Below are 24189 nucleotides of genomic sequence, written 5' to 3' on the forward strand. Positions count from 1 at the left end.
GGCCGTGTGGACCTCATTAGAGTAGAAAAACGAGCTGGCCCCCCACTTCCTTGTCCTCTTTGTGCACCGAGCTGTCGTCAGTCAGCAAGTCTATTTTTCTCTTTTTATTTTGAATCACAGGCTACAAACCCAGCGCCGCGGCCAATCACTGACGCAGCCGGTGCCAAAACAACATGGCTGCTCAACAAATAGGAGCTCCTCCATCTGTCTTAAGAACCCCCACCTTAGCCAACACCATCTCCCCTGGGCTATGACGCCACATCTGCCAAATGGAAACATAAGTCATGACGACAAGTTGGACCGATGCTTTTTAGATCCATATCGAGGCCCCCGACTGTCGATGTGAGGATTCCTGCACGGTTAGAAAATGAGGCCGAGGTTAGTTTGGTCTCTGTGTCAGCTGTTCAATGACGGAGCTGATTGTAGATAAGCTTAATTTCCCCAAATATTGTACAGTGTGAATGCAAGGGGTGTGTGTGTGTGTGTGTGTGTGTGTGTGTGTGTGTGTGTGTGTGTGTGTCCTTCTATAAGTGAAACAACTGATTCTGCAAGTGAAAAGGGCAAAAACAGAAAAAGAGAGTAAATGTAAATACAGAAATAAATAGAAAAAAGCCACAAATTATATGATTTAAGACAAAACAACAACCACAGAGCAGTATAATGTCAAAAAACTCAAATTAAACAGTAATTTGCTAAACTTTTAGTAGTAGGTAAAAAATAATAATATAATATGGCCACTCTCATTTTTATTTAACAAAAAAAGAAATATCACATTTTTGAATAGGCTTTGGTTACATTTGAGTGTAGGAAAGTGAGGTAGAATATTTACTGTAAATAATTGTGTTAAATCTATAGATTTTATGTCACTTTTGCTTGTGTGTGTGTGTATTTTTGACATTAAGTAGTCAAACAATAAATACAATTCAAACATTAATACAATCTGTCAGTCAGAGTTTACTTAGACTTTAATTTTCAAAGGTTTCTTTAGTAGAAAATTGTTAAATTCTCATAGCTGATATTTCACATGAGAAAACTTCAGATCAGTATTTGAAAACGTGTGTGTGTGTGTGTTGAGGAGTTTCTCGTCTCTGAGTCTTTGTGAAGGCCACAAACACGGAGGCTGAAAGTCAAATCTCAGTCTTCCTGTAATTTTGCTCCTTGTTGTTTGATTCAGTCGCGACCTTGAGTAGAACACACCAGAGCAGGTGTCGTGGACGTCTGCGTCGTCTCTGTGGATTTGACCTCACCGTCTGTGAGTGAGAGTGTGTGCGGCACCGCTGACGTTGGACGTTCATCCTCTTGCGCAGCGCGTGCGTCAGTGTCTTTCTCAGTCAGCAGGTGAGGGGGGATGTACCCAGACTGGGGCTTCGTGTGCTCCCTGTGGTGCTGGTCGTTGTGGTTGCTGGGGGATTTTGGAGGGCAGCGGCCCTTTTTGTCCTGACCCCGGAAGCCCCTGAGTTTGGGGCTCCAGTGTTCCCGCCACTGGAGGGCCAGAGTGGAGCGATCCGCCACCAGGCGACTCTCCTCCGGGGCCCAGCCCCGCTCCCCTTCCTCTGCACCAATCAGGAGGAAAGTCCGACCCACATGGAGGGCAGGGCAGCCGCAGCTGAGGTCACGGTCAGGAACCCAGAGAGATAGGGGGCCCCTGCGGACACGGGAGGTGGACCTGGCACGGAAGACAGTTTGGACTGAGATGGAGAACTGCCACCAGGGACCCGAACGCTCCATCCCTCTCACCTGCACCTTCAGCACTGAGATAAACACAGAAACTAAATATAACTACACAGTTTGTCTGCTGTTATTTTTTTATTCTAAACCGTGTTTTTTATTTCATGTTATTGTATTAACATTAAAGCAGGTCAATAAAGAAAAAACTGACACCAACCGTAGTCCTTGAGACAATAGATCTCCAAGTTCATCCTGACTTTAACCTGAGACGGCTGGCAGTATGAAACACACTCCTCCGCTAGGAGAGGGAGGGAGAGCGCATCAAATGAGAGGGTATTATTTCATAGCAAGCATATCAGCACATATCTTTTCCCCTAATTACAATACGGCTGCTTGTATTTGTCATCACTGTATCCTGTGACTAACATATGACCCTCGGCTGCAACAGCAGGTGGGACGTTCCTCGAGCCGCCACTAGGAGGGAGTGGTTAGCTACTGGATCACCATGAAGAATAAAAGCTCAGTTCAAGGAGCCCTCTGCTCAAAAACGTGTGCAGTGGCAAGACTTCAGAGGCATGACATGACTTTCATCCATGAAGTGACATCAGCAGGATTAAAAGGATAACAACAAATGATATTACATTGGAGCAGAAAGAGAAATTCACAGTGAAATACACTGTAGGTGTGATACACTCGATGTAACGTGGGCCTTATCTTCCAAGTGTCTCACTGTGGACTTCCAGAGCCTTAGAAACAGCTTTGTAGCCTTCCTCACACTGATCAGGGGATTAAATCCTGTTCCCCACATGCCTAGTTGGTATTACACCACTTTATTTGCCTCGTTTAAAAATTGTACTGTGCATTTTCTCAGGTCTCTGCTTTTGTTTTCATTTACTTTTAAGCTGAGGGCAATGCCTGTAATGCCTTCCTCCAACTCCTCTACAGCAGTATAATACAGAAGAAAGATGCTCATGAGAACAAGGTTATTTTGAGATGAGTTTTTAACAGGCTGGTGGTGACCATGATCTCATGATCAGAGGTCACAGGATTTAAAGATTGAAATATATAAAAATATTAAAACAGTATGACTCCTGACTTCCTGTACTCACCTATGCTGTACTGAGGTTGGTACACTGGGGTTGGAGCAACCTCCTGAATACCTGCAAACATAAACAGTGAGGTGACAGCACCAGACACACGGACACGCTGCTGTGCAGAACCTGCACAACCTGCTGGAGTAATGTGTGTTATGCATGTTATGCTTGAACGTCTGTCAGACGATAAGCAAGTGGACTGTGTGTGTGTGTGTGTGTGTGTGTCTACGTGGTCCTTATATGGGCTAAAAACACACGCTCTGACGCCCACTTGAACACACACAGACACAAACTTTACATTTGGTAATTTAATAAGGTCAAACCATCACTTGTTGTATGGTTCTGTCTCAAACATTAAACAGAGTCCAGTGGAGTTCACTCTCTGAATGTGTGTGTGTGTGTGTGTGTGTGTGTGTGTGTGTGTGCAGGAAGTTGTGGATGGAAAATGAACAACCTGCTCGTCTATACAAACGTTATCCAGGCCTCTTGTAAAAGTGTGTGTGACAGTGCTGTAATATATTACCAAGCTCACACTCAGCCCCCCCTCTAGCCCATGTCCTGTCCTCTCTGACACAACTGGGACAGTGACACCTTACACCCCCACCCAGCTGACTGCCCCCCACCTTTAAAAGACCTGACGGTGGTGGTGTATGATTGTGGATGTGTGTACAGTTCAGTGTCTGTGAAAGGTCAAAATGAGGCAGATGAGGACACCTGCATGAACAGAGCAGGGTGTTGGTGTTTCACGGTCCCTGCACCAACTCGAGGCCAATGGTTTAAACACTGACACCAAAACTACACTTTTGGCATCAAACGTCAATGTTTTTATATAATAAAAAGGCCAAAATGCAAAAAAATTAGCACGTACACAAAAAGATGAATTAAATCAATATAGAATATCAGTGAAAACTATTATTTAAACAAGAAAAATGTCTGAAGAATATGCAAAAAACGCAACTTAAATACAAATAGGAACCACTACAAATAATTATTATAGTATATATGCTGTTATGAAATATATTATTATATTCTCTGTTGTTGTTGTTGTTGTTACAAGCCTCTGTGTCTCTGTATGAAATTACATAATATTTTTTTATTTGAAAGTCAAAGACAGCTGTTAAAAGAGGCAAAATGACCACAGACTAATGCAAAAAGATCCCAAAGACACAAAAATGATCCTAAAATGACCAAAAAGACACACAGAGCGTCCTCAAAATTAAAACACTAAATGAAAAATGCAGACCTATAAATGCAAACAACAAGACAGTCACTTTTAGTCTCCGTCAGTGTAACCTTTAGGCATCATAGTAGACTCTGCTACACCCAGTCCTCTCCTCTCTCCCTGCTCTGCTACGCTAAGACCTTCGGGTGTGAGTCATTTGAATAGTTGGAAACTGTACTGTAGCGTTTTATTCACTCTTCTGATTTAATCTGGCTACTGCTTCATTTTACTGTGTAAAGACTGAGTGACTTCTTAGATATTAGCTAGTTTTCTTTTCTAATAAGTGGTCGATTTAGTTCTGGCTGGTCATATCTCCATGTGAGACTTAGTTCTGTGAACTTACTGAGCTGCTCCAAGTGAGTATTAAAGCTTCAGAGGGGCCTAACTTTAAGTTTACCCCAAATGCTGCATGCATTTAAGTGTGATGAGGTGCAGTGGGAGGTGGTGGTGGGGGTAAGAGATGCTATACATAGCCTGAGATGATCTGGCAGTAAAAACAAACAAGGTTTTCTTTCACTCAGTCCTTTCACTGAGAGAGTTATGACTGCGATCCCTGAGACGGGGGCATTTTGAGCCACGCAACAGGTGTGAAGCTCACCGCTGCGGGCTCCCTATGTCACCTGATTGGAGCTTACGCGGTGTCAGTGCCTGTGTAGTTGTCGGCACTTGTGCGATTAGATGGGGAAGCACATGTGGATTAGCGCTCATGGCCGAGGGTCTGTGCTGAGATACGAGTAGTAACAATCCAGTGGATCTGACGCTGATCGGCTGGAGATGAGGTTTCCCTGTAGTGGTCAGCTCATGTTAACACTGCTATGGAAACTGTCCACAGTTGATGAAAAGGGGACACACTTGGAAATTGGGCCAAATTAGTCCGAACATCAGCGGCCCCTTTTATACTGAGCTGCCATTTAATAAAGGATTACAGCTCTTGATAGGAGGTTTAATCCATTCAGGCCACAAGCAAATGAGGTTGAAGGAGAAACTAAAGAGGTCACTTTGTCGAGACCGTCTACAAACTATTAAAAGATTTAAACGAGAAGGGCAACGTGCATCCAAAGCATTTCTTAATTAAGTTAAGACTCGTAATCTATGTTGAAAAATAGCCCCTAACATAAATAACAACACAGCTTTCACTGATTTCCAAAACAAACCAAATGGCCTTTAAGTTCTGATCTCATACCTGGATCACTTTGTGCCTTCTAAGCCCCTTTTATGGAAAAGGTTTAGTTCTATTTAGAAAACTCAAATTACTTGGATAGATTATTGAGCGTTTTTCAACACACAAGCATTAAAGTTCTTCTGCCCTTATTTTTGCAAACTCAAATCCTGATCAGCGTCAGTTCGTTTGCCAGTCTGGATGTTTCTGATAGTATGGCAGGTGGATATGTTTTCCAGTTTTTTCCCCTCAGTTTTTCAGATTCTGAATTAACATTAGTCCTGCTGGTAAACTTACGTATGCAAGGCCGCAGAGGAGACTTGCCCTGTTTGTATCCCGGGGCACAGCGGTTACACCTGAGGCCCGTCACTCCTTCTCGACACAGACACTGACCTGACGTCTGGTTACACCAGCGACCCACTGCTCCCACGGGATGGCACTGACATGCTAAGAACAAAAACATAATAAAAATGTGAGACGTGTCGCATGTCTTGTGCACACATAGCTTAGAGTCTGAAGCAGGAATAGAAGCAACAAAAGATAAAGATAAAACACCATAAATCACAAAAATAGAGCTACATTATAAAGAGATATAAACTGTTGACAGGACAAACTGCACACACACATTATTATTATGAACTTCTACTTCAGCTGATCTCCTGACTGTCTTGATTGGGCACCGTAATTGAATCTGACTTCAATAATAAATCCAGCAAACACAGGTCAACATTAGCATCTGTGTTTCTGGTCTCCTGCTGGTTAGCATTGGACAGGTGTGTGTGTGTGTGCGTGTGTGTGTCTGTGTGTGTGTGTGTGCGTGTGTGCAGGGGGTTTTTGCTGAAAAACATCTGCTGTCTGCTGCTGAGGCAGAACCAATGAACCTGAAGCGTGAAAAACAAAAACAATGAAAGATGCTGAAACGCTTCACAGCTGAAGTGATGACGTCTGATCATCCTACACATGCTGAATTACTGAATCTTAAACGACCGTACAGTTTCTCATATCCTCCCATGCAACGTGTAAGGAGAAGATGCGAGAGGAGGGAAATCGAGCAAACGCGCAAAATGTCCTTCCCTCTGACCTCCATCCAGCTGAAAAAACTGCATCAGCTGTCCGTCTGCAGGTGTTAATATCTTTGTGTGCTGTGGAGTTTGTGTTGGCACCGACAACACGAATCACTGCTCAAACAATAATACTGGCAGCGCACCAGCATAGTGCACGCTGCCAAGATGACAAAAATTAATATGAAAAATCTCTGCATGTTTCCCGTTCCATAAACAGTTTGACACGCATCTGCACATTTATTAAAAATCCTCTGAACAGATCCATCAAACCATAGTTTCTAACAGACAGAGCCCTATAAATCAACTGGGCTTTGTTTATTTTTCAATTATGTGCATATGGATTCATTTATGATGTGTTTGTAGATTCATTATGTTATAAATTATCCAGGTTCTGATGAGTATACCTCCTAATTTGTACAAATGATTCTGTGACTGGAATAAATTTAGCTAACGAGCTAACTCTGATTCAATCAGCACCAAACGTTAAATCAGAGGACAAACAAAATCAAAACTGAAAATTTGAATTAAATCTGTGATATCAGATCAGTCTGTTGAATTATGCAAGGATAGTTTGGTCTTTTGAGCACAATTCAAAATATTTACTACATATCTTGAGTTACAAACATAAACTCTTTATTTCTATTGTGGTCCTGGTAAGTGAGACATTTCTTTATCCCTCCGAACTGGCTGTTGTGATGCTGTATAATGATCGCTACCTGGATTTGTACGGTTTACACTGCAAAGCTTTTTATTTACCACTTTATCACAGGCTAAGACCCAATGAAAGAAGACAGATAGAGAGAGGAAGCCACACTTCTGCAGCTCTGTTCACAGTCTAGTAGTGTTTATACAAGTCCTTACAGTGAGTCCAAACAAGCCGACTGGAGAAAATGACTGATTATATCACCACCGGCCTCTGAATGGTGAAATACTACATCAATAAATTGGAGATGAGACGTTAGACTGTGCGGTGGAGGATTCAGTTAGAAGGTGGTCGCTGGTTAATGTGTAAAAAGGGATTCATAATATCTTCAGTGAGCCTATGGAAACGGAGAACGCTCCTCATTCTCTTGTTTCGTATCATTGTGAACTTGATGTTGACATCATCTGCATGTTTCTGGGACTCCAGCTACTAATAATATTAAGATGTTTAACCTCCCTGGACGTTACTGTAAGAGGAAAATTGAGTCCAGACCGTGGGGATCAATGGTTTCCCCAGTGGGACAGTGATCTAACTTACACAACTAAAGGTGGAGTTGAAATGAAAACTGATTTGAAGTGGTCTGCAGTGAGACCTGATCCTCATCCAACGTGTCAGTTAGCGTTCAAACACATTCAGCTTCAAACAATGCACTACTTTCTTTTTTAAACCTGGTTTCAAATGCACATAAACACACACGCACACACACACACACATCTAGTGACTGACGTTGGCAGGCCTTGCGGTGGTTCAGCGCTTTGCTGTGGTTGCGGGTGTATCCGTTCTGACAGTACTGGCAGTGACGCCCGGCCGTGTGGTGCCGACACTTCTGACAAACACCTCCGCTGATTCGGCCAGAGTTCAGAAACACCTCCATGCTGAAGCGGCACTTGTTCGAGTGGCCGTTACAGTTACAGGCTGGACAAAGGAAATAAAAAGGAAGTGTCAGGTGATGTTTCACAGGTTCAGTTTATCAGTCAGCACAGCCTCTCTCTGATCTATATTTTATTTGTTAGTATCATCACACCTGTGCATCTAAATGGTTTTTCTAAACACACTGGAGCTTCAGGACTCACCGACACAGGGGTTTGGGTGTGTGGGCGTAGCTCGATGCCACGGCCTGTCGAAGTAGAAATCCTCACACACATCACAGTCTGGCCCTGCCGTGTGATGCTCACACACACATGTCGCTCGGCCTGTGTCGTCACGCCGACACTTGGAGGCGTGTCCATTACATTTACACCTGCCTCCCACCTGCAGGTCAGAGAGGGCCAGAGGAGATCGAACAGGAGCAGGGGGAGCGACCTGCAGATTCCTGGCGCTTTGTCTCGTGTTAAGATTATTGTTCCTCCTCTTCCTCAGCTCCCTCCCCTTGTTGCTCCTACTGCGCCCCTCGACTGTCCAATTACAGCCTCCGTTTGGGCAAGGCAGCCACTGATTCTCCTTTTTGCGGCCGCGCCCTCTGCCCTTCCCTCCTTTCTTCGAAGAACTAAGCGTGTCAGTGCGAACTCCATCCCCCCCTTCCTTGCTGGTCACGTTGTGTCCATCTTCGTCCTGATCTGACCCTTTATAATGAGCCCTCCTGCCAGGTTTGTCCATTTTATCCCCTTTGTTCCTCACTCTGAGCTCTGAGGTTTTTGTTTCCCTATCAAAAAATGCCAGTGTATTATCTGTGTTTATTTTGTCCATCTGAGCTCCTGTGCGGCCTTTGTAGCCTGATCTCCACCTTGGTAGAGCAGTTCTTCTGTCGTCATCTGCCGCTTCTCGCCTTTGTGCGTCCTCCTTGATATCAGAGTTTCCCACTTTAATGTTTTTGGACACCTGGTTGAAGACCACGCGGATGTCTGTAGCCGTCACCCAGTCTTGGAGGGTGGGGCTATAATCAAAATCGGGAGACGACGGTCTTCCATCCAGGGTCGAGAAGGCCAGCACCATTCCACCCCTCTGCTTTTGCAAGGGGCGGGGGTCCGAGCAGAGGGGCTCGGTTTCTTGGTGCCTGGTCTGAGCCACAGTCAGTGAGGGCAGCCCAAAGTTTCCAAGGCAGTCACTGGAGTAGTGCTGCATTGGCCTCCAGGTGCGCCCGTAGTCCATCGACTTGAAGATGGAGATGGCGATGGGTTCCGATGGCTCCCCCTGGTGGCAGAACTGCAAACTTATGTAGGTGATTTCAAAGCGACGACCCAGAGGCAGAGTGAGAGACCATTCCCCACTGTCAGGACCTCTGTGAGCCATCCAGCAGGTGAGGTTATGAGGATTGTGGAGGTCTGTCAAGCTTGTGATGTTGGTGTCATAGTCAGGTCCTTGGACTGAGTGGCTAGCATTGACCGGGACCCCATAGGCAGCATTAATGAACTCTGACATGCAGTGTCGAGGGCGTCCATCAAGGTGGTAGCAGGGGTCATGAGGGGAAGTCCAGCTCAATGGAGTGTGGGAAAAGGAAGACGAGACGCGGGACGGAGGGAGGAATAGGAGTAATAAGGCAACGGGGAAGAGAGAGGTGGAGGGGGGAGGGGAAAAGGGTAGGAACATCATGTCATCGAGCCTGTAGAAGAAAAAAAGAAGATTTTTAAGACAAATCGCTTGAAGCTCAATCATAAAAAAAACATAAACTGATTGATTTATACGATGCATTTGAAGCCAAAGAGGGAAATTTAAGATCGACCACCTGTGTCTTTAATAAAAACACGTGATACCAGCTCAATGCATCACATCAACTGCACCTTTCTGTAGATGCCAGTAAAGATCTCATCCTGTAAAAATGTAATTTTCATTCTTGACAGTACCGTCGGCCTCTAGTTTGAACCCATGACCTTGACAGCCTTTAAGAACATATTTGTCTTAAAACTCGACTGGATGAGTGCGGGTAAAGAAGGGCGCGCACCTAGCGGGTTCTGTCTGAGATGACAAAAAACATGCCCGACAGCTGGGGCTAAACCCTGAGCTGGACGACATCCATCACGTTTATGGCTCGTCTTTTCAAATCACTTTATTGTTGGTCAGCGCTGCAGGCGAGTGAGGGGGCTGAGCATGAGCGGCATGAAGTGTTGCTGAGCAGAAAAGAGGCTCTGAGAAACTGGACAGAAAGAAAAGAAGGGAGGGAAGGAGAGGATTTGGAGATTAGCGTTTGGGATGGTAGCAAATGATTTATAGAGTGAAATGTGTGTTCGACTTGAGCCCTTACGCGAACACTTCCGTGGCAAAGACAAACACGGACTTGTGTACGTCCACAGTGTGAACAAATCCCTTCACAGCTCTTACAACTGGTGATGAGAGTTATTTATTTCTCTGTCAAGATTTGCAGCATTCATTTTGGCAAATACACAATGAATCTACTTTGTCAAGAACCTGTGATTTATTGTTTTTACCACTCACATGAAGCCCAGAAGCACATTCTCTCAAAGCACTTACACTTAGAAAGAACGTTCAACAATTTCCTCTTTCGCTTTTGGGTCATTCTTGAGGCGAACTTTCATTTTTCCATCTATAACTACCTTCCTTGCATGTTTTCCGACAACTTTCCCTCGGCTCTTGAGTCCGCCTGTCCATTTATCACCTGCCCCCTTCATTCTGTTCTGGGAATATTCTTAACTGCTGCAAGATTGATGGCGTCCTAACAAGCGTTTGACACTGACAGCAAAGTCAGCAGGGCTGCATAAACCAAACCCATAGGAGAAGACGGGGCCGAGAGCCTCTTCAGCCTCGTCATCCCACTCAATTAGCCAACGACCGAAATATGAGGCTCCCCTCGGGGACCACACAGCTCCGAGGGGCCTGCGAGGAGGCCGTGGCACTCCCTCAGCTGCGTCGGACACGCTGCCCCTCTACTGACTTTCAAAAGAGAACACGTGTGAAAGAGTGGGTCAGCTCAACGTGGTTGGGGACAAAAACGGAGAATCAGGCATTTGGGATGTGGGGCGACTCTGTTTTTTTGTGGCAGTGCTACAGCGATGAGCGCTTCGACTGTGACCCTCCTGCCACAGAGCCACATTCCTGGGGTACAGAATTCCTCGGCTGTCCATTCCTGACGTGTCGAGACATGCCCCACGGGAACCTGAACGCACTGACAAAAAGCAAGACTTATAAGATAATCGAGTGATTAATTAGGTCTCTGCTTTCATTCGGCGTCTGTGTCTTGGCTGTGTGAGAAGAGAGGACGGTGTCAGAGGGGATTGTGAGCAGGGTAAAGGTTACTGGAGGATTCAGGAAACTAGTCGTTGACGCTGAACTACAGAATTCACTCTGGATGGGGAATGACGAGTGAGCGTAGGCAGGCAAGGGGGACAGGGTTGGGACGGGTGAGGCTAGAAGAGAAAGGGGGGAGGTTGTTTAACATTCCCATGACATGCACTTGCTCTTGTCTTTGTCACATTACATGACTAATTAAACACGGGCCCATTACAGCCTCTTATGATAAATGGATTCTCATCTGAGAGAGGCCCCTGAGGTTTCTACTGTGGCCCAGACGCTGTCTTCTTCCAAAACCAGATCATTTGTCTGGCACCTCCACCGTAACCCACTGGATAGACTTTCGCGTTTCTCTGCAGCTTTCCATGAATTCACACAGTCGGGGTATCGGAAGAACACGTTGGAGATGAGCAGCAGTCCTTGTAATGTGCTCAGTGAGTGAGAACATACAAAAACTGCACATTAGGAGTATTCAGTACATGTTCGAAGGACGTAATCATCCACTTTCTGGTTCTCCACAGGAAAACTAAATGACAAAACCACCCTATATATATATAAATGTGCCTATATATTATATTCTTTAAACATTACGTTTGAGAAAAGGAGTTTCGAAATAACTTGGCAGCAATGTGTGTATTTGAAAAAGCTTATACAGCCAAATAGTGGGATGATGAGATCAACAACATATCCGGCGGGTGATCTTTAGAAGCAGCTATGCTTGGCTGGCAAGGGGCTGGAAAAATACTTGCTGACAACCTGGGGGCATGTTTACAGCACAGTCGAAACAGAAGAGAGCAAGAAGACCGCCGCTCGTGTACGTGCTCAAAGACGGGGCAACGAGCGAGTATAGTGCTCCTTTATTCACTTTTCATTTTGCTGAAGTGCAATTAAAGTATAAGTAAAGGAGAAAGGAGCTCGTTTGTGGTTTGGTATAAAAACATAAAAGCTGTTGTTAGAAGATTTTCTACATTTTCCTCTTGCATCCTTTAGTATTTTACTATTAATACTAATATTTTTCGAGTTTTGAGGGATTCACAGAGGTGGATTTGTTGGGATATATATGTAAAATTGAAATAAGAGCCTGTTTAAAGAAGATGCAAATGAAAAGGGGAGATTCTATGTATATTTATAGCTTTGTTGCTCCTATTTAACCGTTTCTTATGTTTGTAATAGGTTGTGTTTACTTCTACATGTCTTCTGTTGCATTTTAATGCCACTTGCAAAGCAACAAACCTAACAAAGTGAGAGTAACAGAGCCAACACCAGCAAAGTGCTCTGAGCCATAAATTGACATTGAAAACTCATTTCTTGTGACACAGCAGGAAATGAGAACTGCAGCGGTTTATTGCAATAAAGTGGAGAGACCTCCGGAGGTTTTTTTTTTTTGTGTGTGTGGGAGGTTATGTCACTCTCGCTACCTGTTAACTTTCTTTATCCTGTTCACATTTTCGAGCCGTGGGCCTGCCTGGGTGTGAAGCTGGGTCCGGATCTGGTGAGCAGATGAGCTGGATTTGGCCTGTCTCGCACATTTTAACAAGTCTCGTCATGGACAGCAGCTCTGTGCAGCCACGAGCGGAGCGAGATAGGATTTCTTTGCTACTTTCTGATAAGTTTCAAAAGCTCAAACTGTGGTTTGTACTAATAAACACAAGGCTGTGCAGTTTACAGAGTTTTATATCAGGATGATAGTCGCTGGGAAGATTTCCCAGGGTTCTACTTTGCAGTCCTGCTCCAAGACACGGCGCCTTTAAATAAATATGATCAATTATATAAGCCCTCTCTTATAGCCTGCATGTTTGAAGCTGAACCAAGGCACCTGTTGGCGCATGTTACCCCACTGACACCTTTGTTAATTTGCAATTGTCCTCAGCCAGTCAGAAATACAACACGGGGCTCTGGGTGAGAAGAGGGGCTACGTATGCGCTCTGTATTCCCAAACTGCATTCCTGCCTGCACAGTCGAAGCCCATGTGTGTGTGTGTGTGTGTGTGTGTGTGTGTGTGTGTGTTATTCCACGCGGAGCAGATTCCAGAAGTTCTGTTTTAGGTTGTAATAATCTAATTTTAGTGGGGCACAGCACAAAATGGATTATCACTGCTTGTATCTTTAGCTAAAGGCCTCTGTCCTTCACTTTTGCACCTCCAACAAAGCCAGTCTGGTGCATGTGCAGGGCCTCCAGGGGCTATCTCTACCTCCACAAGAAGGGTGCCTCTGCCTCTGCATTGACCCAGGAGCTCCACTTACTTCATTTTTTTTTTTTTGAATAAGAAAACACATGGCACCCACTTGATATTTCAGTTTCCTGTCAAGTTCTCCCCCTTCACAGCCTCATACAAGTTGGCAAGAGGCTCCGCAGCTTCACATGTTGATATTGAAAAACAGATGGAAATGAAATCACTGTGATTCTGGGTCGCAGTGAGGCCAAAGACAACCTCAGACGTGATGGAAATAAAAGAAAATCCTCTGTTGTAATTGCTTGTCAGTGAAACCCGCACGGTGTCATACAGCAGGTTAATAATGAACCAAACGAAGACACTCAGGGGCCCATGAGTGCACATACACACACAAATAGAGGCACGCATCGTTTTTGTCAGCTCATTATTATAATAAACGGTTATGAGATTAGAAAAATAAATACACAACAACCCATCAACGACATTAAAGGCCTCGGCTGGGACTGCACACACATTTACGCCCTTGCATCCTATAAAATAAAAAGGAGCAACCTGATCCGTCCATTAACAGAAACATTTTCTATTTCCTCTCGGATGCAAGTGCAACAAGGGATTTTAGAAAAACTAATTAACCACAGACGGACCTTAAAGGACAAACAGCCTGCGGTCACACGCAGGTTGCAGGCGCTGCTTATTTTTTTAATGCAGCTGTAATGAATGATTCCCACGCCACGGTTCATTAAAGCTTTATGTTTATCATGGTTAGTTTGATTACTTTGGCAAAAGCCAACGACGAATCCCGGAGCCTGATTACAAGAAATCTGCAGCGCTAATTGCACTAGTTAAGCAGAAATAGGCTGCAGTCAATTAACTTTATCTTCCAGAGAGAAACAATAATATTTACTACTGAATTAGTACTTAATTCAGGATTTGAAAAAATATCGATGGGCTTATTACTCGCAGGTGTTTTGCAATAAAGTCCAGTTCTTCCAATTAAAATTCCGTGTTTTTATAAACATATGCTCTTTATGACTTTTATCACAACATGTGTGACATGTGTGACGACTTTTTCACAATCCACCTGTGACACAAGTTATTAAATTCAACAGCATTAAAGGGGATCTTTTTCTTTTTTAATACATATGTGAAGTTTGGGTTAATCCATCACTGTAAATAAATAATAGGGAAACTGTTAATAAAACAACAACGGTGACTACTTGCCTGCTAAATCCTAATTTAATGCAATTGAAGTAAATTTAAATATGCAAGAATATATTTGTAAATAAGATTTAACAAGTGTGACGCCGAATTTCCCAGAATAGGCTGTGGAGCAGTAACACACAAAGTGTCAGGGTCCAGCTGATTGATATTTAAAAAGAAAAACTTTTCCTTGGACTAGAAAACGTAACACATGGCAAAAACACTCCTCTAATTCACTTCAATGTCCATTTTAAACGGGGATTTCTGCCCAGTAAAAATGGCTCCTCTCTTTACGCGCGACTTGAGCAGGGGAGAAACTTCCCAAACGCCCCATCACGCAGCCCCCCCAAAAAAGCATTTTTTTTAAAAAAGCAATGAAGAATCGCAGGAGCTCACCATGTGCGTCCCAGTGAGCGTCCTTCTCCTTCCTGATCATGAGAGAGAAGCGCAGCAAGTGTCCGGACATCCAGCTCCAGCTCGTCTGCAGATGAGCGGAGCAGAAGACGAACCAACAGCAGAGAGGGGGCAACGCGGCGGGTGCCAGAGGAGGAGGAGGAGGAGGAGGAGGTGAGGAGGTGGTGGTGAGGCAAATTAATGTGATCAGCTGGGAGGTGTCTCTCCTTATAGTAACTGTGTGAACTGAGCCAAGAGCTCCCCGCTTGAGGGGAGTCACATCCTGCTTGACGCACGGCTGCGCCGCTGCCAAACTGTCTCACATGGCTCCAACTCAAGCGAGGACGTTGTTCAGTCCTCAGCCGAGTCCGATGGTAAATGTTTTATTTAATTCACATTGTAAATATTTCTAACGATTTGTTGTCCAGTGCGCCGTGTTACGCGAGCCTCATTTAATCTATTTCAGCATTTGTCCATCAGTGAGAAAATAATAGGTTACATGTGCCAGTGAGTCTTTTAACTGAATGTCTGAATGAGAGATGAAGGAATTTATTTGACGGTTTAGACATAAAGATTAAAAGTTAGTTGCATCATCATCAATTACATAAAACCTTGAGGTTTTTCTTTTTTCTTTTTTTTTTTTTTTTATTGTGGTTTAGATTTTGACTGAGCAGAAAAGAACAAGTGGTTCCTAACGTGACATGAAATTAATGCAGTTAATTACACTGTTTTTAGTTTAGCTGCTCTTCATTTGAGTAGATGCTTGTACTCAAGTTTGAGAGGTCAGCGTTACACCTGTTAATCCAGACATTTTATGACAGCTACTGTCACTTAAAATGAACCAAAAGAGTGCTCTTGTAAAACTTCTTCTACACTGTGGACTTTTAAAACTCAGTTAATACATAGTTCATGTGTAATTCTTTAATTATTACATTTCCACCCAGGTTGTAGGAGCTGGAACATTTACTATTTATATTTAATGTAATATTTACTTTGTGGTAATTTCATTTTTTACTGAAGTTTTCTTAAAATCTGATTTTGTCCACACAGTCATGTGTTAAACTACACAGCAGGATCAAACTAACTCTGTGTTGATCAGCTGCAGCTTTCATATTAATTGTCCCCTAAAAATAATAAGCACCTGTTAAGGTACTTTTAAATGTTAATACTTAAACACAGTCTGTTGATAATACTACACGGTATTTACAGTTACTTAAAGTGTCTGGCTAAAATAGCCAAATAATTTTCATTTAATAAAAACAAATAAAATAAAAAGACTTTAAGTTGCATTTATAAATAAGGATAGTGCTCTTAATTTTATACAAAATAATATGTTCATGTCCTGTCACTAATCAAAGAAGACAAGAGGAAAAAAAAGGTTTTCAGGCCTTTAAGCACAGTGAAAAGATTTTTCCATCACACACTGAGTGTAATTTGTCTAAAAAGAGATAGTTTTACTGTATTTGTTGTTTGTTGTTAAGAGAAAAAATACTAAATCTATAAATTTCCTTAAAACAGGTTGATTTGCATAAATGACAAGTGCTTTGTTTGTATTCTATTTTATTGTTTATTAGTTTTATTTCATAACTTAATGGGACTTTTATTTAATTTTTTATTTTCTACACTGTACAGTTTCTCCACCTATAGGTTTATTATCAATGGCGGGAAAATTGAGAATGGGGAGGAAAGAAGCCAGTTGCAGTAGTCTTATCTCGTATCAGCCGGGCAAAGCTCTCACCCTCCACTTTGCTCCAATTATCCCTCAGTGGAATAGGAAAAATGGTTGAAGTTAATTGGCTGCGGTCGATTGTTCTCAGATGTGAAGCAAAACCGATGCAGATGGAAATACAAGAAAGAATCGAGGTGGAGGGTAGAGGGAGGGAAGACGCTTGATTGGAGAGGAGGAAACTTTCCCAGAGAAAGCCATAAAACTGATTGATGACTTCCCTCGAGGAATGTTTCCCCAGGTGTGCTGTGCTGAGTGTATGTGTGTGTTTCAGTACGTGTGTGTGCTTCAAGTAGTTACAATGCACTTAAGAAATGCTATCCTTGGACGCAGGACAAACACAATAAAGAAAATTGAGGGGTGAAACAGCACGTTTGTGCTTCAGTGTTGCACTTTGGCATGCATAAACACAAAGACGCTAGAGGTTTTAGCCAGTTGAGACAGAGGTGGAGGTAAAATGGTACAATTTAACGAATGATTTGAAGAACACAAATACGAACTGATAACAGAAATCATCCCTAAAACGAGGCAAGAAAATGCTTAATAAAACACTTTAGGTGTTCCATGACAGGTGCTTTGCTCTGCCAAGTGTTGCACCCTGCAGCTAAAAGTCTGCTAAGAGACTAAAATCATATAAACAAAACATCACAGAGGTATAATTATAAAATTAAACTTTAAGCCACTGTGACAGAATAGGGGGTGATTTCACAATACATAAGTGTCTCATTTGATGGACTAGACTTTTCTTAACAGTTGAAATACTACAATAGGACACTGTTCTTTTGGTTATAGCAAAAAACGCCAACACATTTCCTTTTAATTGCTTGTTTTGGTGCCAAAAATGTGATAAAGTGCTATCTTAGGACATTTTTAACACATTTGCAAGTACAATTAAGTCTTTAAGATAAAGCTTTAGTGCAAAGGTCCAGAAAATGTCCAAGACTAAATGTAATGAGCACCTGTTTAATGAAAATATATGGAAAATGATGAAGAACTGAGATTGTGAGTTGAAAAAAGTTACCTTGTGTTAACCTTGTTTTTAAATGTTAAGAGCACATTTATCTAGATGTATATTAATGCCTTTTTAAAGAGAGGAGCGGCTGGTTAGTGTAGTAACATCACCGCCTCCCATTAGACAGAGTTACTGTTTATATGGTTTATTACAGCAGTGCGAGCGTATGCAGACGACACTGTTGTGTACATTAGATTAGATTCAGCTTTATCGCAATTGAGTGTGTGAGTTTAGAGTTAGATAAGCAGCTTGCAAATCTTATGTGTTTAAATGTGTTTTAAAAATAACAGCTGTAAAGCAAAAGCCAAGACCAAAGCCCAAATAATTATCTCATCACAATTCTTAAAAATTGTATCTTCTCCGGTAATTACAACAACCTGTTTTTTGTTTTCATGTAACAAGAAAAATGTCTTTTAAAATAAATTAATAATATTCACTAAGTGCTTTGGCTCTAAAACATTGTTGGCACAAATAGCAGCAGAAAATTATCCTGGTTGCCATGAATCCAAATGCAATGTTTTTGTTTTTCCACGTTTCCCTCACGCTGTCTCTGGCGTGAGTGTTGACAGGTTCTGGATGAAGATAGGGAGCAGACGAAAACTCAACAATAAATCACAACTTAACCTTCTGTGTTCAGGGATCAATTATCAAGAGAAGAGATCAGAATACAATTGTTTTAACAATGATTTGTCCTCAAAGGAGAGAAACTGCTAGAAATCCAGAAATTCCATGTGGGCTGAGATGCTCTGGGACCTTTGTAGCATGTGAACCTTTCGCTGCTTTATCTCTAATCTTGTTCTAAGTTGTATATTGAATATAGATCAAAAAAAACAAAGCACTTAGCCACAATCTAACATGTTTTTTTTTGTGACACAATACATGCAAATTCAATTCTAGTTTTAGAATGAGGATCAACCTTCTGTTTGTTTATGTTCATAATCCACCTTTACAAATGAATTAAAAGCTCAAATAATCAAAGCAGGATTTTAATGAGTCCTGAGACTAACGGTAACAGTGGCATCAAGCAAACAACAAAGATGAAGTCTCTGACTGAGGTGAACATCTGCAGAGAGACCTGAAGATGGAACCATGGATATCACTGTTTAAAATCCAGAAGTCCAAAAAATACATTAACTACTGCGTTGAGGAAACGGCGGGTGGCTGAGTTTTGTGTTTGGAGATATATATCCGGTACAAAATATTTCAAATAGTGGAGTTTCATAAAATAAAATGTAGAAAGAACATCTGCAGGTTCAAAAGCTCCAGCAACATGTAAACATCAGTACACAAGCACTCATTTAGACTTATTTCTCTTCACTGTAAGAAATCCTGAAAAAAACAGACACAAAAAAGTGAATTTAAACAACGTTTCACACTCTTGGACCTTACTTGCTTTAACTTTAAAAGTCTAATTTTGTTTGCCTCTCCAGCACCTTGATATGTTTAAATTGTGGTTACAAAGTATGTAAAACACAAATTTTTTTATTTATTATAAAGAGTAGAACCGTGTCAGGTCTCTGTACATAAAACAAGTGATGCAAAGTGGTTTCCCTGTGCAGCTCTGCAGGAGCAGAAAGGTAAAATCGATTTAATCAGAACACAAGTTTCAGTTGACTTTCATTCAGATTCATTCAACAATGCACATAAAGCAGGTGTGTTGGAGTAAATACAGTTTGGTCTGAGCTTTGTTTTGCTCCTCTGCGCTCTCTTGTGGCTCGACTTTGCAGTGCTGCAGTGCTTTGTTCCTTCAGCTCCGTCCCAAGCTTCACAGACACAGTCATCATCATCATTTAAATATATTAGTGGTGATATATTAATACCCCATGAGTTCTGGAGAATAAATAAAGGGAAAAGACATGAGCAATAAAACACGAGTTATGAGAAGCCAAACCTCCCACTCCTGGAAGAACAGGCCTTTTTCTCTGGGTCCCTGTTTGAAACTGGTTCTTCCAGCTAATATGTTATATAGATCTACATGAGACAGTACAGCATGATATGTAGACCAGTGTTTGCTAATCTTCACAAAATGTAGTTAAAAGGACAAGAAATGTGCAGCTTCAGTGCTGAAAGTGTGTCTGCGGTCCTGGTGGAACAGAAAAGGTGCGAGTTGGATGTGGAGGAGGCGAGAGCGTGAGCTGTTCAGCTTAGAGTCTGTAAAACATCTGCAAAGCACAGAGTTAACTTCTGTCCTCAGAATTATTATTACATCAGTAATGTGGGCACCTTTTATAATCATCGGACACAGGAACTGATATATTTCCGGCCAAAGTGAGTTCAAAGGAAGTAGTTTTGCTTTGGAAAATTAATTGGGGGAACTGCTGCAGACATTAAAGACACAGGACTCACCCCTGGTGGTCTATGAAAGGGTGTCTGGGGTAAGGGGCTACGTCAGAGCTCAGAGTAGCCACACAGCTGTCGACATACAGACGAAGAGGCAGATGATGATGATGATGATGACCTACAAAGGCTTCAATGTTGACCATTTCACCCAGGAAGTAAACAGATGACCTTCTCTCACTGCTCCAGTCATCTGAAAAGAATCTTTACTAATGTTTGTGAGCAATTATATGGGAAAATAACCAAAAGACTTGATTGTATTATTGTTTTAGTGGCGATAAGACAAATCTATTGTTCTTAAAGTCAAAGAAACAACTTAAACATTAAACCAGCTCACGCAAGTCGGTGAAAGTCAAGGTTGAGGGGACTGGACGGAGATCACAGGACTCCAGGTTGGCTTCAGAGCTCTGCTGCGCACTGTGTTTCTCCTGCAGAATAAAAAAATAATGAAATGAAACACGGCCCTGCTGGCTATGATTATCTGAGAATAATAAAAGCAGCCAGACTGTGTCTGCAGAGGTTACCGTCAGTACAGTCAGTATTCCAAATTCTAAACTTCGAAATGATCCATCACTATACAAAGTTTAGACCCTTGTTTATTCTTAACGTCTAAAAAAAACAGTCCTCCACCCTCTGATTACCTCACACCTCCACTATTTAAATGTCCAGCCCGCCTGTCTCTACACATCTTCTGCTGGAGCTGAACTGTACAGTGTCGCTCTTAACAAAAAGCCTAATCTTGCATCAGTTTCACTTTTTTCTCCACTAGCTCACTTTCACTTCTATGACTCGCTCTCAAATTTTGCTCTCGATTTGCAGGATGTCAATTCGTCTCTCTATAAGTGTTGTTTTTGAATACATCAGTGTGTGTAAGCTACAGCAAACATAAAAGCAAAGCACTAACAGAAAGACACACTAGATGGCAGCATGTAGTAACTGTGGTTTTCTGGCTCTCCAAACTCATTTTTTAAAAATCAACATTCGCTTGTTCTGCTCTTGACACTCGTCATCGAGAGGCTCATCAACCATCACTTGACTCCCACAGTCACTCAGAGATGCTGTGATGACGTACTCCCCGTTTGTAGACTCGATGCTGTACTCGTGGTATCTCACCACAAAGGTTTTGACTTCTCGACCGCCGGCTGCAGTTATTGTTCATTTGTAGCAATTAACTGTGACTAATTCTAACAGAATATACAAAGACAGAATAACATCTGCAGCAGACATTGTGGTGTTGCATTTAAAACTGCTCTAAGGCCACACCTGAGAGGAATCCTCCTTAATTAGAAATCTACAACATCCCTGCTCTCTACCAGTTTAAAAATAAATTATAACATTTACTACTCACAATAACAATATTGTTATAAAAAGTATTTTATTCAACATGAAAAAACTTACATATTGCAGTTTGGGATACAACAAACATTCACTTGTACCACATAATGTAAAAAAAGTAGATTTGTAACAGCGTACACACACAAAGTAACACTGGAAAAGTCTTATTCAGAGTGAAGGTATCAAACCTTGATCCAAACAGATGAGTGTTTAAAAAGGTGCAACAGTTTTTAAAAGGGTGAAACCATGTAAATAAATGTGCAACAGGATTCTAACTAAACTGTATAAAGTATCATCTTGCACCTTCTCAGGGCTTAATGCAAGTTATAGCGAAATTTGGCACCACAAGTCATGTTAACAGAAAAATGCTTTCTGCCACAAAAAAGACTGTAAACGTGTTTTTAAAATATTCTTTCTTCTGTCCACCACCACAATCTAAAAGTGAGGTTTTGTGTTGTCTTCTGCATTTCCCAGTTTGAAAACCTTATTTTCAAAGCTCTCCAGCATCGTGTGTCGTTGGCTCTTCCTCCTTCTTCTCACTGTCATTTGCTCCCTCTTGCTCTGCACCGTCGTTCCTCGCCGACTCCTCCTTATCTCCTCCTTTAGTCCCCGTGTCTCCTTTCCACACCTCCTTGAGACATTCTGAGGAAGGGAGATGGAAAAACAACATGAGGAGAGGCAGGTTTCAGCAGCACAGTTTGTTTACTGCTGAAGGACTAGAATTTACATAAAAAGGTATATTTACATTGTCTGTGGGTCACAGAGTTCATGCTATATTTGAAACACCTTTAATAACAATTACTTCAACTATAAATAATGCTTCTCACAATAACGATACTAGCGATTGATGTTAAAGCCAATCAGGACGAAACATTTCAGTCAAGCTAAGAAAGTTGTTCCAGTAAACTATGTGACATTTGAATCTAGCTACAGTGTGGGTTACCTCGATCTGAAGTCTGGAGGACGTGGTTTTCACAGAGGAAGTTCTCCAGCCGCTGGTCCTGATGATGGAAGTACCAGTCCTCCACCACGTCCTCATACTGCTCTAGCATCGTCTCACACTGAGGAAAACAAACGTTGTAGGTACATTACCACATATTTGTTTAATCCTATGTAACACAAGATTTTTACTGGATTCTAGTAGTTCTAATTAAAACACATTAAATGTTTAATATATCATTATAAATTAAAAACACAGGAAAAAATATGATTGTGTTAAAACCTTTACACAACCCTACCTGTCTTTTCATGTCAGACACCTCCACCGAGGGTTCGTCCCACAGCTCATACGGCATTCCCAGATCCACCTTAACGCCTTTGTGGACCAGGTTTTTCAGAGTGGTTAGGGTCTGACTGGCACCCTGCAGTGCGCACAGAACAATATGCTGTCAGGCCACTGCACAAATTTAAGTTATTGTTTACAAATCATTAGAAAAAGTTTCACAATTCACAGATGTTTATGTGTTTCTGGGTCAATCTCTGCTTTTAGTCTTAAGAACTTGATCAAATCTGGTCACTATTATTGTTCACACATGATCAAATAACCGGTAGTGGCAGACTAGCTGTACCTTGGCGTATCGGAGGCTGCCTGGTCTCTCTGCATGAACATTATACTGCAGGATGCGCTCACATATGTCCTCTATGGCCTCAGTCAGCCGGGTTTCCCTGAAATAAATCAAACCACAGGTTTAAAAGCACAGTCTCACAGAAACACACACACGAATGAGACACCTCAGCTGATTTTAAAGAGATATCCCGCTGGGACAGAGCTCACTTACGAGGTGTTGTACTTGATTTTCCTTCTCCTCTTCCCTGTGTCCAGCACCTCTCCGAGCTCCAGGACTTCTTTGGAGCGACTACTTTTCTCCAGAGCCTCCTGCAGCTCCATAGTCAGGAACTTACACACTGACAGACAAGGAAAACAAAACCTGTCAGAAGTATTTTCTCTTTTTTATTTATCTTTCTGCATGTCAAATATTATGACTCTAAACAAACACCATAACTTTTCTGCTCCTGTAAACTTGTCACTAGTATATTAGCATCTTCTGTAACAGCTAGCATCACTTTCTCCGCCTACCTTCGCATTTATTTGGCAGTCTATCGTCTTCGTCTGCTATCACTAAACTGCAAGCACCCAAAAAAGCCAAAATAAAAACGTTCATGGTCAAAGTTTGCTCTTGTAAACCTACAGTCGCCCTAAAGTTTGAAGTTTAATTTCACAGGAGCCACATCGACATATTTGACGGTGACGCGCGAGTACGCATGCGTGGTTTATCCCCTAGACTCGACCAGTCGATGCCCGATCTTTTCGTTTCACGAAAGATGTGTCGATAGCAGAAAACACAAACTCACTATTTCTAAAAACAGAAAGTGTTTCACTTCCATCTTTAGTTTTTTTATTAAAAGTCATCACTTTTAAAGCTGCCACTTGTTTGAAACCATGTTCATAATTCATCTTTTTTATCTCCATTTCTTTGTTGTCTTGTTTTCTTTGTATATTTTGTATAATGTATCTGATTTTTGTTAATACATAAGCATTTGTACATGTATATGCTGACAGGTATCAGAAATACTTGTTTTTAAGTATACAGTACAATACAGAGCCATATATACACTATAGAAAATGCCCATTTAATGTTTATATTTTTAGATTTGATGTTCATTCTTTAAAACACTTGTGAAACTATTGCTACGTTATATATTACTATTCATTTATATGGTATAAAAGTATCAGTTACAGCTATAATCAAGTATTCAGTTTTTAAGTATTCAAGTATTCATATTCAGTTTTAGTTTTGTGGGTAAATTTACTGTCACAAATCACAAATTGCTAATCATTGTTTATCAGGGGGAATGAAATAAAAAGCATACAAAAGTGTTCTTTTACATGAACATCTTAATTTGATTTTAAAAAAAAAATT

General features: G+C 41.8%; 2 protein-coding genes and 1 pseudogene across 2 annotated transcripts; all 3 read right to left on the minus strand.

Moving 5' to 3' along the window:
• Positions 1-947: 947 nt before the first annotated feature.
• Positions 948-15108, minus strand: ntn5 (netrin 5). Its single transcript, XM_026352307.1, has 7 exons — positions 14862-15108; positions 7984-9449; positions 7637-7825; positions 5441-5590; positions 2778-2828; positions 1886-1966; positions 948-1751 (listed from the first exon to the last, which is right to left on the minus strand). The coding sequence occupies exons 2-7, from the start codon at positions 9437-9439 to the stop codon at positions 1171-1173; spliced, it is 2508 nt and encodes an 835-aa protein (XP_026208092.1). The 5' UTR covers positions 9440-9449; positions 14862-15108; the 3' UTR covers positions 948-1170.
• A 4363-nt stretch (positions 15109-19471) lies between these two features.
• Positions 19472-20962, minus strand: LOC113157758 (annotated as a pseudogene).
• A 329-nt stretch (positions 20963-21291) lies between these two features.
• cnpy4 (canopy FGF signaling regulator 4) lies at positions 21292-23529 on the minus strand. The gene is made up of 6 exons (XM_026353120.1): positions 23346-23529; positions 23047-23173; positions 22837-22933; positions 22507-22629; positions 22212-22329; positions 21292-21910 (listed from the first exon to the last, which is right to left on the minus strand). The coding sequence occupies exons 1-6, from the start codon at positions 23428-23430 to the stop codon at positions 21759-21761; spliced, it is 702 nt and encodes a 233-aa protein (XP_026208905.1). The 5' UTR covers positions 23431-23529; the 3' UTR covers positions 21292-21758.
• Positions 23530-24189: the final 660 nt, after the last annotated feature.

This window comes from Anabas testudineus, chromosome 18 (assembly GCF_900324465.2).
Source record: "Anabas testudineus chromosome 18, fAnaTes1.2, whole genome shotgun sequence".
Lineage (NCBI taxonomy): Eukaryota > Metazoa > Chordata > Actinopteri > Anabantiformes > Anabantidae > Anabas > Anabas testudineus.